At 34.9% G+C, this 12,945-nt stretch overlaps 1 protein-coding gene across 2 annotated transcripts in view; it reads left to right on the top strand.

Moving 5' to 3' along the window:
• Positions 1-12,123, top strand: part of CCSER1 (coiled-coil serine rich protein 1) — an 845,607-nt gene extending 833,484 nt beyond the window's left edge. The window contains exon 11 of one of the 2 annotated variants that reach the window (XM_064285541.1): positions 11,021-12,123. In XM_064285541.1, the coding sequence (XP_064141611.1) occupies positions 11,021-11,080 (60 nt within the window). In that variant the 3' untranslated portion in view covers positions 11,081-12,123. The remainder of the gene's footprint in view (positions 1-11,020) is intronic. The other variant, XM_023553241.2, reaches the window with a different exon arrangement.
• The last annotated feature ends 822 nt before the right edge of the window (positions 12,124-12,945 follow it).

Below are 12,945 nucleotides of genomic sequence, written 5' to 3'. Positions count from 1 at the left end.
GTCATTGTGAAGGATTTTTACATCCTTTGGAAGAAAACGCAAAGTGTAGCCAAATCCATCTCTCAGTGTCTATCTGAGATTATCACCATAATTTGTTTGAAGTTAGATTCTGAGACTTTGCTCAGGTACTTGTTCAAATCAATCTTTGTGGATTTAGTCTATATTGATTCACTATTATGGAAAGCATTGCTCTCCTTCAATGCCATCTACAATCAGGAAAAAATTGCAAAAGCCAACTTATCTTTGAAATAGGTGTGTGTATGTATGCGTATACTCATATACATATAAACCAAAACACTTGACTGCACAAAACCAAAAAAACCAAAGCTGTTGCTGTTGAGTTGATTCTAATAGCGGCCCTATAGGACAGAGTAGAACTGCCCCATAGGGTTTCCAGGGTGCACCTGGTGGATTCAAACTGCCAACCTTTTGGTTAGCAGCCATAGCACTTAACCACTACACCACCAGTGTTTCTGAGGGAAAAAACTGATACTGATTTTAGGGGGAAAAAAAACATTAAAATGTTTAAATTAATTGTGTTTCAAAATGAAAATGTAAAGTATTTTTGTAAGTCATTAAATAGCCACAGATAGCTAAAGGAAAAAAATTCATAAATGTTTGGCTTCATGCCACACAAGAAAAGGCATAGGACTTTTCGGTACATGTATCGCATTAGAAAGTTTTCTAGAGAGCCTCATGTAACATTAACCTTATGCTCTATAAATTAAGAATACCTGGAACTTATACTGTTAGATGTTGCCACATTGTTAAAATGGTAATTAGAATTTTAAATTTATAAAGCTGAGTTACTACAGAAGAAATTTATAGCAGAAAGAGTATAATTTTCAATTCAGTGTACTTAAAGAGTCAGAGTTGTATACATACCAGAATTGCTTCAGATGTGTCATTATTTTATGGGTTTTTGAGTTTTATAAATGGACTTTAGGTTTGGGTTTAATCCATCAAATTATAAGAAAATTCGCTTAAGGTATAGTTCAATATGGAGTAGTTTTTCAGAGATAAAAATACTCTAAAAAAGCTTACCATTTTGCTACATTAGAAAACTATAACTTAATAATTAACTAATTATTTATTTTTAAGCCTAAGAAAGGAATATTGTAGAATTGTAAATACATACAGTGTTTTGTTTTTTAACTTTCTGAATTCTATTCTATCGTCCTAAAAATGATACTTTGAAGGTTTTTTTTTAACTTATGGGAGAGTTGCTACAAACTCTGGTTAAGTTTGAAATGATTAACTTTTCAACTCTGAGGAAGCCTGAGTAATATAACTATTGTAAACTCTGATGGTGCAGTGGTTAAGCACTCGGCTGCTAATCAAAAGGTCGGTGGTTCCAACCCACCAGCCATTCTGAGGGAGAAGGATGTGACAGTCTGCTTCTATAAAGATTTTGGCCTTGGAAACCCAATGGGGCAGTTCTGCTCTGTCCTATCGGGTCTCTACAAGTGGAAATAGACTGGACAGCAACAGATTTGGTTGGCTTTGTTTTTTTATTGTGACTTAAAATGATAAAGCTAAAAATAACTTGTATGAACCATAAAAATTATGCAAAAATTATTTCATGTATATATATTTACACGCACACACATACACACACACATACATACGTGTATATATATATGTATACCCAGTAACCCCGTCAAGTCGATTCTGACTCATAGCGACCCTCTAGGACAGAGTAGAACTGCCCCATAGAGTTTCCAAGGAGCGCCTGGCGGATTCGAACCGCTGACCCTTTGGTTCACAGCCGTAACATATATGTATGGAAACCCTGATGGTGTAGTGGTTGAGAGCTATGGCTGCTAACCAAAAGGTCAGCAGGTCGAAACCACCAGGCACTCCTTGCAAACCCTGTGGGGCAGTTCTGCTCTGTCCTATAGGGTTGCTATGAGTCGGAATCAACTCGATGTCAGTGGGTTTGGGTTTTGGTCTTATGCATGTATCTATATATAGACATATAGTGGAAACCCTGGTGGCGTAGTGGTTAAGAGCTACGGCTGCTAACCAAAAGGTCGGCAGTTCAAATCCACAAACACTCCTTGGAAACTCTGTGGGGCTGTTCTGCTGTTTATAGGGTCACTATAAGTCGGAATCGACTCCACAGCAATGGGTTTTTGGTTTATACACATATAGTACACATATAGTACACATACACAATTTTCTGTAGTTTTAATTTTTTTATCCACTTGTTTTTTTGTATGATAATAAACATAAATGCTGAATCATTATCTCTATATGTGTTCAGAAACATATAAACCCAGAACCCAGTGCCTTCAAGTCGATTCCGACTCATAGCGACCCTATAGGACAGAGTAGAACTGCCCCCATAGAGTTTGACAGTTCAAATATAATGCATATTATTTTACTGCAATATTAATAAATTTACTTTTAAGTCTTAATTTAAGAATCTTAATATCATTTGACCATATGAGCATTTTGAAAATGTTTTACATTACTTTTTATATTTCCTTTGTAAAGAACAGCTTTATCACATAGCATGTCGCCTATAGAGGGAAATTTTGAAAAAAAAAAATCTAACAAAACTATATATGGTTTAATCATCTACCCAACAATAGGAATTTACCTATAGCAATAGGAATTTACCCTGAAGACACACTTCTATATATATACCAAATAGCATCTTCGTAATGGTTTTTCTTTGTGACAATATTTGTAATAGCTAAACCTGCAAAACAACACAAGAGCCTATACTAGGAGCCAGTTTTGTTTGAATACGGTTTGTTCACAAAATGGAGGACTATACAGCCTCCCCTGCAAAAGAAATCTCAAAAGTCCAAATATAGATTAATCTCTAGCATATATTAATAAGTGAAACAAGCAAAGTTCAAAACAGTCTGCATTTTATGTAAGATTATACACATACATCAGAAAAAAAAAGTCAAAACTAAGAAAAATGTTTACGTATAAGGCAAATTGGCAGAACGGTATAGAATGACATGAAAGAGATGATGATAACAGTGAGATTTCTTTGAGTCTATATTTTAATAGAGTTTTTTATAAGAAAAAGAAATCTATAATATTAAAATTTACTTGAAATAAATAAAATTAACTGCCCATCAAATTGGTGTCATAACTTCAAAGAAGAATGAATTTTTTAAGTGACTTGGAGCTCATTTTCCTGGCTGTGCATTCTTAGTTTATGGACAAAAAGAACTCCCAAGAAATAGAAAACTTCACTCAATCATAAACATTAGTACATACTGCTGTAATACTTTTGAAGCCATTTATATATTTTATAAAATTAACAATTCTAATGTTATTAGAATCTACAATTTTCTGGATATGAGAAATGGGATATAATTATGAAAATGAAAGGTATAGAAAAAAATCCTATGATGTTATATTTGAATGGGAAATAGCAATATGAACTCATAATTCATTGATTAAACCATAATTTCTAGCTCTGCCCACTGAAAAGAGACTAAAGCAATAGCCAAAGATACCTAACCGAAAACCATTCAAGCCTAGAGGCCTAACTTTCAGTATACAGGAAATACAGGAGGTGGATAGATCAATAAAACAATGCCACTCTTCAATAACCAGACAAATTCAGTGTCTGACATTCTGTGAGACAACTAATGTGGTACTCACATAAAGAAATGCCACTTAAAAAAAATGGGAAATATTTTTTCATTAGAGACATAACGACAAATATAAGATAGTTGTATGTTATTATATGGGTATATATAGTACTGTGTGTAAATATAAAACACTTCATATGCATATTTGAGAGAAAGAGAATGCAAAAATAATTAACTGTAAAACCAAAAAACCGAACCCTTTGCCTTCAAGTTGATTCCAACTAATAACAACACTATAGGACAAAGTAGAGCTGCCCAGTAGGATCTCCAAGGCTGTAATGTTTACAGAAGCAGACTGCCAAATCATTCTCTCACAGAGTGGCCGATGGGTTTGAATCACCAACCTTTTAGATAGCAGCCAAACATTTTAACCACTGTGCCACCAGGGCTCCTTTGGCAACTCTTAATTATTGAAATAGGTGATGGATATGTATGTGTTAATGGTACCAGTCTTTATATTTTTCTGTATGCTTAAGGTTTTCCCAGTAAAAGGAAATATTTTTCCAATGAAAAGATTGGAAGAAAAAAGATTTAAATAATATTACATTCATATGTAATTCATGTGGAGCCCTGGTGGCACAGTGGTTGCAGAGCTTGGCTGCTTACCAAAAAGTAGGCAGTTCAAATCCACCAGCCACTCCTTAGAAATCCTATGCGGCAGTTCGACTCTGTCCTATTATAGGGTCACTATTTTTTTATGAGTCGGAATCAACTAGACGGCAACAGGTTTGGTTTTGGTTTGGTATATAGTGCATGTCTTATATTCTATCTTGGGTTGGGATGTCTAGTTATACAATGTATATGAGGGACATTTGAGGCCATTTGAATAAGGAATGCTATTAGACGAGATGAAAATAATATTGACCCATAAAGTTTGAGGTCGTTAATTAAAAAAAAAAAAAAAAAAAACAGCAACTGAAAAACCAGAATGTACTATATAATCTCATTTTGGTTAAAAAAAAAAAAAAATGAATTCACTCAGGTTGGTGTAATGAGCATTTCTGCCTAGGCGTAATATGGCATTTTATTTCCTTATTTGCTTATCACTTTTTTCCCCATTTTGCCATGAACATATATGCTTTATAATAATCAAGTGTAATTTAATGTAAAAATGAATTATAAAAAAGAAAATCCTCATCACAGCTATAATGAGTGATAATGTTTGCACAAAATATTCAATTTCTATTCAACTACTGTTTCTGAAGAATGTAAAATACCTTGAAAAATGTTAATTAAAATTTTTATTAAGACACTTTTCTTCTAAAATACAGTTATTAAAAATAAATGCTAAATACTGGAGGTTTTTTTTTCCTAATTTGATAATATTTTGAATGAATCTTACTTTAAAGCCCAAGAAAATTAATCTATTTTGTAACAAATTTTCTTAAGTTACAATTTTCCCAGAATGGTTAGTAATAACAAAAAAATTCTGTCTTTCAAATTATTGTTGCCACAACAGAGTAGTCACAGGGAGCCTTTTATTCTCATTAGTTGATCGTCAATATTTCCTTGTGTCCCCTGTTTTATTAAACAAAAACGACAGAGAAGTATTAGGGTTTTTTTTTTTTGCCCTCTCTATGTAACAAGTACTAGAATATTAGAAACTATATGGAAGAGAAATGTTAATATTACACATTTCAGTGACATTTGTGGCTCTGAACATATTGAACCTATTATATTTCCCTTTATTTTGCTAACCTTTCTAAAGAATATTAAAAAGGTGTATCCAGACAAGAGTTTTATTAAGATTATGAATATTAAAACAACAACAACAAAAAGCTCCATTGCCATTGAGTCTATTCGAACTCGTAGTGACCCTATAGGACACAGTAGAACTGCCCGTAGGGTTCCCAAGGCTGTAATCTTTTACAGAAGCAGATTGCCACCTTTCTCCTGCAGAGCGACTGGTGGGTTTGAATGGCTGACCTTTTGGTTAACAGCTGAGTGCTTAAACTACTGAACTACCAGGACTTCTTATATGAATATTTTTTTTGAAAATCCAAACCCATTGCCGACGGATTGATTCTGACTCATAGCAACCATATAGGACACAGTAGAACTTCCCCCATGGGGTTTCCAAGGAGCGCCTGGTGGAATTGAACTGCTGACCTCTTGATTAGCAGTCGATCTCTTAACCACTATGCCACCAGGGTTTCCAATATGAATATTAGGTGCCATAAAATATAATGGAATATAGGATTCCAATTTTCTAAAATATGTAAAATAAAATATAATACTATCTTTTTCTGTCTCTTCATATTCATTCAACTAGCATTTGAGAAGCAGGTACTGACTACTCTGTTGTTGTTAGGTGCTGTCGAGTTGGCTGCAACTCATAGTGACCCTTTGTGCAGCAGAAAGAAACACTGCCCATTCCTGCACCATCCCCACAGTCACCGTTATGCTTGAGCCCATTGTTGCAGCCACTGTGTCAGTCCATCTCGTTGAGGGTCTTCCACTTTTTCACTGACCTTCTGCTTTGCCAAGCATGATGCCCTTCTTCAGGGAGTGATCCCTCCTGATAACATGTCCAAAGTGTGTGAGACATAGCCTCGCCATCTTTGCTTCTAAGGAGCATTCTGGTTGTACTTCTTCCAACATAGATTTTTTCATTCCTCTGGCAGTCCATGATATATTCGATATTCTTTGCCAACACCACAATTAAAAGACATTAATTCTTCTTCAATCATCCTTATTCATTGTCCAGCCTTCACATGCATATGATGCAACTGAAAATACCATGGTTTGGGTCAGGAGCACCTTAGTCTTCAGGGTGACATCTTTGCTTTTCAACACTTTAAAGAGGTCTTTTGCCGCAGACTTGACCAATGCAATGCGTCTTTTGACTTCTTGACTGCTGCTTTCATCGGTGTTGTTTGTGGATCCAAGTAAAATAAAATCCTTGACAACTTCAATTTTTTCTTCATTTATCATGATGTTGCTTATTGATCCAGTTGTGAGGATTTTTGTTTTACGTTGAGGTGCAATCCATACTGAAGGCTGTGGTCTTTGATGATCATCAGTAAGTGCTTCAAGTCCTCTTCACTTTCAGCAAGCAAGGTTGTGTCATCTGCATAACGCAGGTTGTTAATGAGTCTTCCTCCAATCCTGATGCCCCGTTCTTCTTCCTATAGTCCAGCTTCTCACATTATTTGCTCAGCATACAGATTGAATAAGTATGTTGAAAGGATACAACCCTGACACACATCTTTCCTGACTTTAAACCACGCAGTGTCTTTAAACCACGTAGGGGATACTGCGTAGTTCTGAACAATAGGTACCTTGGTAAGTGTTTGTTAGTTTTTATTTTTGTTTTCTAGTATTTTTATTTCTTATATACTTTACGCTTGTTTTGTCTAGGTCTTTCTTAGATTTAAGAAATATATGCATTAAATTTATTTGATTTTTGTGAAAATATAGATAGCACCACGTTTGCCAGTTCAACATCATGTTGTGCATCCGTTCATCACCAATGTCCTTTGCCAAATTTTCCATCCTCATAGACAAAAAACTATTTGTTAGTCTTTAGTTTTTTTTTTTTTTTTTTAAGAACATGTTCAGTTGTTAAATACATAGCAGCCTCTGTGTGTTACATATATTATAATCCTGTGGTGTTTCATCACAAGGTATTCTATTCTCTTTCACCTATACATTGTTTAAAAACAAAACCAAAGCAAGAGCTATTCCAGGCACTAAGATTAGAACAGAGAACAACAGAGATAGACAAGCTTCCTGTCCTCATAAACATTATATTCTAGTGGAGAAGACAATAAATTAGAAATCAAGTAAGGAAACAAATTTCATACAGTGATAAAGGCTGTGAAGGAAATAAGCAGAAAGATGAGATTAAGTGAAACCAGGTGAAGAAGAGAGGCTTGTGCCTAGAAAAGACACCTCAGGAAATACCTTTGTGAGAATGTTGCATTTGAACTAAGACCTGAACGATGGGTCAGCTGTTCACAGAACTGAACAAGCGTATTGACTTACCATCAACAGTCACCTCCCACTACTGCTTGCAGCTTCAGGACTTCCTCACATTGGTTTTGGATTTGTCTAAGCAAATTAGCAAGGTTGCTGTGATTTGAAATCGACTCAGTGGCACAGGCCACCACCACCACCACCTTCTAATCTATACCAACCAAAAATCTGTTGCCATCGAGTCAATTACAACTCATAGCGACCCAACTGGACAGAGTAGAATTACCCCATAGGGTTTCTAAGGAGTGGCTGGTGAATTCAAACAGCTGACCTTTGGCTCGCAGCCGAGCTTATACCTAAATCTACAAAGTACACACACACAGAGCTTACATTGTGTTGTATTTCAAAATTAAAACACACACACACATTAAATAGCTCACTAAAGCTTATAGGATAAAACCTATATTCCTGAAACCAGCATCCAAAGCTAAGATTGTACTCTTTCTATTTATGTAATTTTAGGTCCTGCTGTTCCCACACTCGGACCTTTTAGTTCACCTGTACAGCTCCAACCACAATCGCAATTTGTCTCAGTTGTTTAGTTTATTTGCTGTTTTGTTTTTAACAATTCTATCTGGAATACTTTCTCTACTATACTTTTAGAATCAAGCTCCGATTCCATTTCCCTCATTTGTAATCTACCCTAACCACCCAAACTTGCAGAGATCTATCCTCCGTAGAACTCTTTCAGCAATTGTTAGAACCGTCATTTAATTGATGTATCAACTACCGTCTTAGGTTGTTGTTGTTGTTGTTAGGTGCTGTCAAGTCGGTTCCCACTGATAGTGACCCTGTGCACAACAGAACGAAACACTGCCCAGTCCTGCGCCATCCTTACAATCGTTGTTATACTTGAGCTCATTGTTGCAGCCACTGTGTCAATCCACTTCGTTGAGGGTCTTCCTTCTTTCCGCTGACCCTGTACTCGGCCAAGCATAATATCCTTCTCCAGGGACTGATCCCTCCTGACAACGTGTCCAAAGTATGTAAGACGCAGTTTCGCCGTCCTTGCCTCTAAGGAGCATTCTGGTCGCACTTCTTCCAAAACAGATTTGTTCGTTCTTTTCACAGTCCATGGTATATACAATATTCTTCGCCAACACCGCAATTCAAAAGTGTGAACTCTTCTTCAGTCTTCCTTATTCATTGTCCAGCTTTCGCATGCATATGATGCGATTGAAAATACTATGGCTTGGGGCAGGCGCACCTTAGTCTTCAGGGTGACATCTTTGCTCTTCAACACTTTGAAGAGGTCCTTTGCAGCAGATTTGCCAATGCAGTGTGTCTTTTGATTTCTTAACTGCTGCTTCCATGGCTGTTGATTGTGGATCCAAGTAAAATGAAATCCTTGACAACTTCAATCTTTTCTCTATTTATCATGCTGTTTCTCATTGGTCCAGTTGTGAGGATTTTTGTTTTCTTTATGTTGAAGCGTAATCGATACTGAAGGCTGTGGTCTTTGATCTTCATTACTAAGTGCTTTAGGTCCTCTTCACTTTCAGCAAGCAAGGTTGTGTCATCTGCATAACGCAGGTTGTTAATGAGTCTTCCTCCAATCCTGATGCCCCGTTCTTCTTCATATAGTTCAGCTTCTCGTATTATTTGTTCAGCATACAGATTAAATAGGTATGGTGAAAGAATACAACCCTGACACACACCTTTCCTGACTTTAAATCAATCAGTATCCCCTTGTTCTGTCCCAACAACTGCCTCTTGTTCTATGTAAAGGTTTCTCGTGAGCACGATTAAGTGTTCTGGAATTCCCATTCTTCGCAGTGTTATCCATAGTTTGTTATGATCCACACAGTCGAATGCCTTTGTATAGTCAATATAGTAAAGAGTGTTCTGTTATTCCCTACTTTCAGCCAGGATCCATCTGACATCAGCAATGATATCCCTGGTTCTACATCCTCTTCTGGAACTGACCTGAATTTCTGGCAGTTCCCTGTTGATATACTGCTGCAGCAGCTTTTGAATGATCTTCAGCAAAATTTTGCTTGCATGTGATATGAATGATATAGTTCTATAATTTCCACATTCAGTTGGATCACCTTTCTTGGGAATAGGCATAAATGTGGATGTCTTCCAGTCAGTTGGCCAGGAAGCTGTCTTCCATATTTCTTGGCATAGATGAGTGAGCACCTCCAGTGCTGCATCTGTTTGTTGAAACATCTCAATTGATATTCCATCAATTCCTGGAGCCTTGTTTTTCGCCAGTGCCTTCAGAGCAGCTTGGACTTCTTCCTTCAGTACCATTAGTTCCTGATCATATGCCACCTCTTGAAATTGTTGAACATCGACTAATTCTTTTTGGTATAATGACTCTGTGTATTCCTTCCATCTTCTTTTGATGCTTCCTGCATCATTTAATATTTTCCCCATGGAATCTTTCACTATTGCAACTCTAGGGTTGAATTTTTTCTTCAGTTCTTTCAGCTTGAGAAATGCCGAGTGTGTTCTTCCCTTTTGTTTTTCCATCTCCAGCTCTTTGCACATGTCATTATAATACTTTGTCTTCTCAAGAGGCCCTTTGAAATCTTCTGTTCAGTTCTTTTACTTCATCAATTCTTCCTTTTGCTTTAGCTGCTCGACACTCAAGAGCAAGTTTCAGAGTCTCCTCTGACATCCATCTTGGTCTTTTCTTTCTTTCCTGTCTTTTCAGTTACCTCTTGCTTTATTCATGGCCAGACGAGTTGTGGAATGACCGTCTTATAGTATGGCTCATCTTTTCCTATATTCATTTATTTCTCTCCTAATAGATTCTACATTCCTTCTGGTCAGGTCCCATATTCTATAGTTCTTGGATTCTACTACTTGTTTTTAAACACAGTGCTTGCACAAAATGGAATTCTTTTTTTTTAAGGATGAAAGCTTTTAAAGTATTTTAATCTTCTATGACTTAAAACTGCACTGAAGTTTAGAGATTAAAAAAGAGTAAAACTAATGCAGATTAACAAAGTTCTGTTGGAGTTTTGTATTAGGCCATGAATAGTGATTATGGTTTATAAAAATATCAGGAAAGCTGCTTGAGACTTGCATATTGTTTTTCTTGCAATTTTTTTACTTGAAGAATGCATAAAGTATAAATATTTATATAAAACTGTTATTTTTATGACCTTATTTATAAAACCCAGAAAACAATAGAATTTTGCCACCTAATCTTCCCTCTTGTTTTGTAGTAATTTCATTTATATGGAATTTGGAAGTCTATAAACCTTATTAGTATAAATATTTTCAAAGAGTAAACATTAATGGCAAGTTTTGACTTATAAAATCATGATTAGAACAGCTTTATGTTGGTCTGTGTTTTTTAGCATAAATGTTTAAGCATTTTAAATGTTTATATTAACTAAACTTTCATTTCATTTTATTAATTTGATGTCATTCATTCATTTCTTTTTTCTTTTCTTTTTTTCAAGGCCCTGTGGAATCCTACATGCACTGAAGGTTTATTTAAACCAGTACATATTTCAACCTAGACTAAACCATTATTTGACCAATGAGAAATGCGTCACTGATATGTGGCATTTTAATTATTGAATAAAATTATACTTTCCATCAGTCCATATGTTAATTATCTTTCAAAATATGTAATACAGAACTGTTTCCATTCCAAATATTTGACACCTACTGTTTGCATTTGTACACTATTGCACAGAACACTGATGAAAATTCCACTAGCACATTTCTCCTTATTCTTATTTTAAAACAAAAATATACTTTTATTTAAAAATTATTCTGATATGCAGATATTCTAAAATGTAATATTCCACTTGGCAGTATGTATTTTTTCATTCAGCTTTCTCATTCATATCATTTGTCTCTATAGTTATAGTTTTTATTTAATTTCACCACATGTTGTATGTATATTATGTAAGTTTGAAAATAATGCTTCTAGTTTTCTTCCATCTTATTGGAACAATTCCAACAGAAGAACTAAATTATCTGTAACTATTTTTCCCTTCCATTCATATCCAAAGATGCAAGCAATATGTCTTCCAATGGAAAAAATAATAAACTTGTGTTCTAACTACAGAAAGTCAAAATTCTGTTCAAATCCCTGAACAGTTGAAGAAAGTTTCTTGGACATTGACCTCAATGAAGGGTAATTTCCTAATGGTGTCATAAGAAAGAAGCCTGTCTTCTGGACTTGGCATTGCTCTATTATTTCTTTGTGTCCTTCTTTATTGTCTTCCTATATCAATTTATTTTGATTACCAAATGGCCTAGGGACAGTCCTAAATATTGTAGTTTATTGGAAGGATAAGTGAAATAAATAGCAGTACAAGAAAGTGGTTCAGTGTGGTGGGCAGGTGGCAGGGCAACAGAAGAGCATTTGAGCAAAGGAGAGGAAAGGAAATTTACTGAGTTTTTCTATTTTGCAAATAGTCAATGAAAAAAATCATGAGAACGATTATAACATTTAGAACTATGTATAAAATTCCTTAAATTATTTGAATCATTATGTAATATGTAATATGAATAATTAAATGCTGAGTTTAAACCATGATATCAAAAATAAAATCATGAAATATATTTATTTACATAATACACTATATATGTGTCCTTGTTAACTTTGTCCCTTAAAGCATCCTTTTTATGTTCGATAGAACAACAAAAAAATAATTTGTTTTTTAACAGTTTTCTACAGTTTATTCTTTTTATCCTATGCTTATCTCTCTCTTTTTATTGTCTTATTTTATAATTGAAATATTATAAATGTGTATAATGCAAAACCCCCTCTCCTTTAATAAATTACACTCCTGGTAAAGATTTTTTTACATCTTGGCTAGTCAATATTATTTTTGAAGAAGAAGTATTGAAATGAAGGATATTTTGACACATCTGCAAGGAATAATAACAAAAAACCTTGTATTAGCAACTACAGTAAGTCAATAAAGAAAGGAAATAAAATACATCAAAAAGGTTTAGTACAAAACTCAATTACACACAAGTGATAGCAGTACTGGAACAAATGAGGGACAAAGAAAATATATGACACAAAAAACAAATAGCAAGATGGCAGAAATAAGTACTTCCTTCTCAGTGATTACCTTAAATGTAAATGGGATTGCTCTCCTATCCAAGGCAGAGAGGGCTAAAGTGAATAAAACAAAACAAAACAAAAAATATGATCCATCTATATGCTGTCTTAAAGAGATACAAAAGAGACCAAAGACACAAAAAGGTGAAATTGAAAAGATAGAAAAATACTCCATGCATGTAGTAACCAAAGGAGAACTTGGGTGGCTATGTTGATATCAGATAAAATATACATTAAGTCAATATATGTTGTAAGAGACAAAAGACATTATATAATGATAAAAGGGTAATTCATCAAAAG

The sequence above is a fragment of the Loxodonta africana genome, chromosome 5 (genome assembly GCF_030014295.1).
Source record: "Loxodonta africana isolate mLoxAfr1 chromosome 5, mLoxAfr1.hap2, whole genome shotgun sequence".
NCBI classification, from domain to species: Eukaryota; Metazoa; Chordata; class Mammalia; order Proboscidea; family Elephantidae; genus Loxodonta; species Loxodonta africana.
This window is presented reverse-complemented; position numbering and strand designations above follow the sequence as displayed.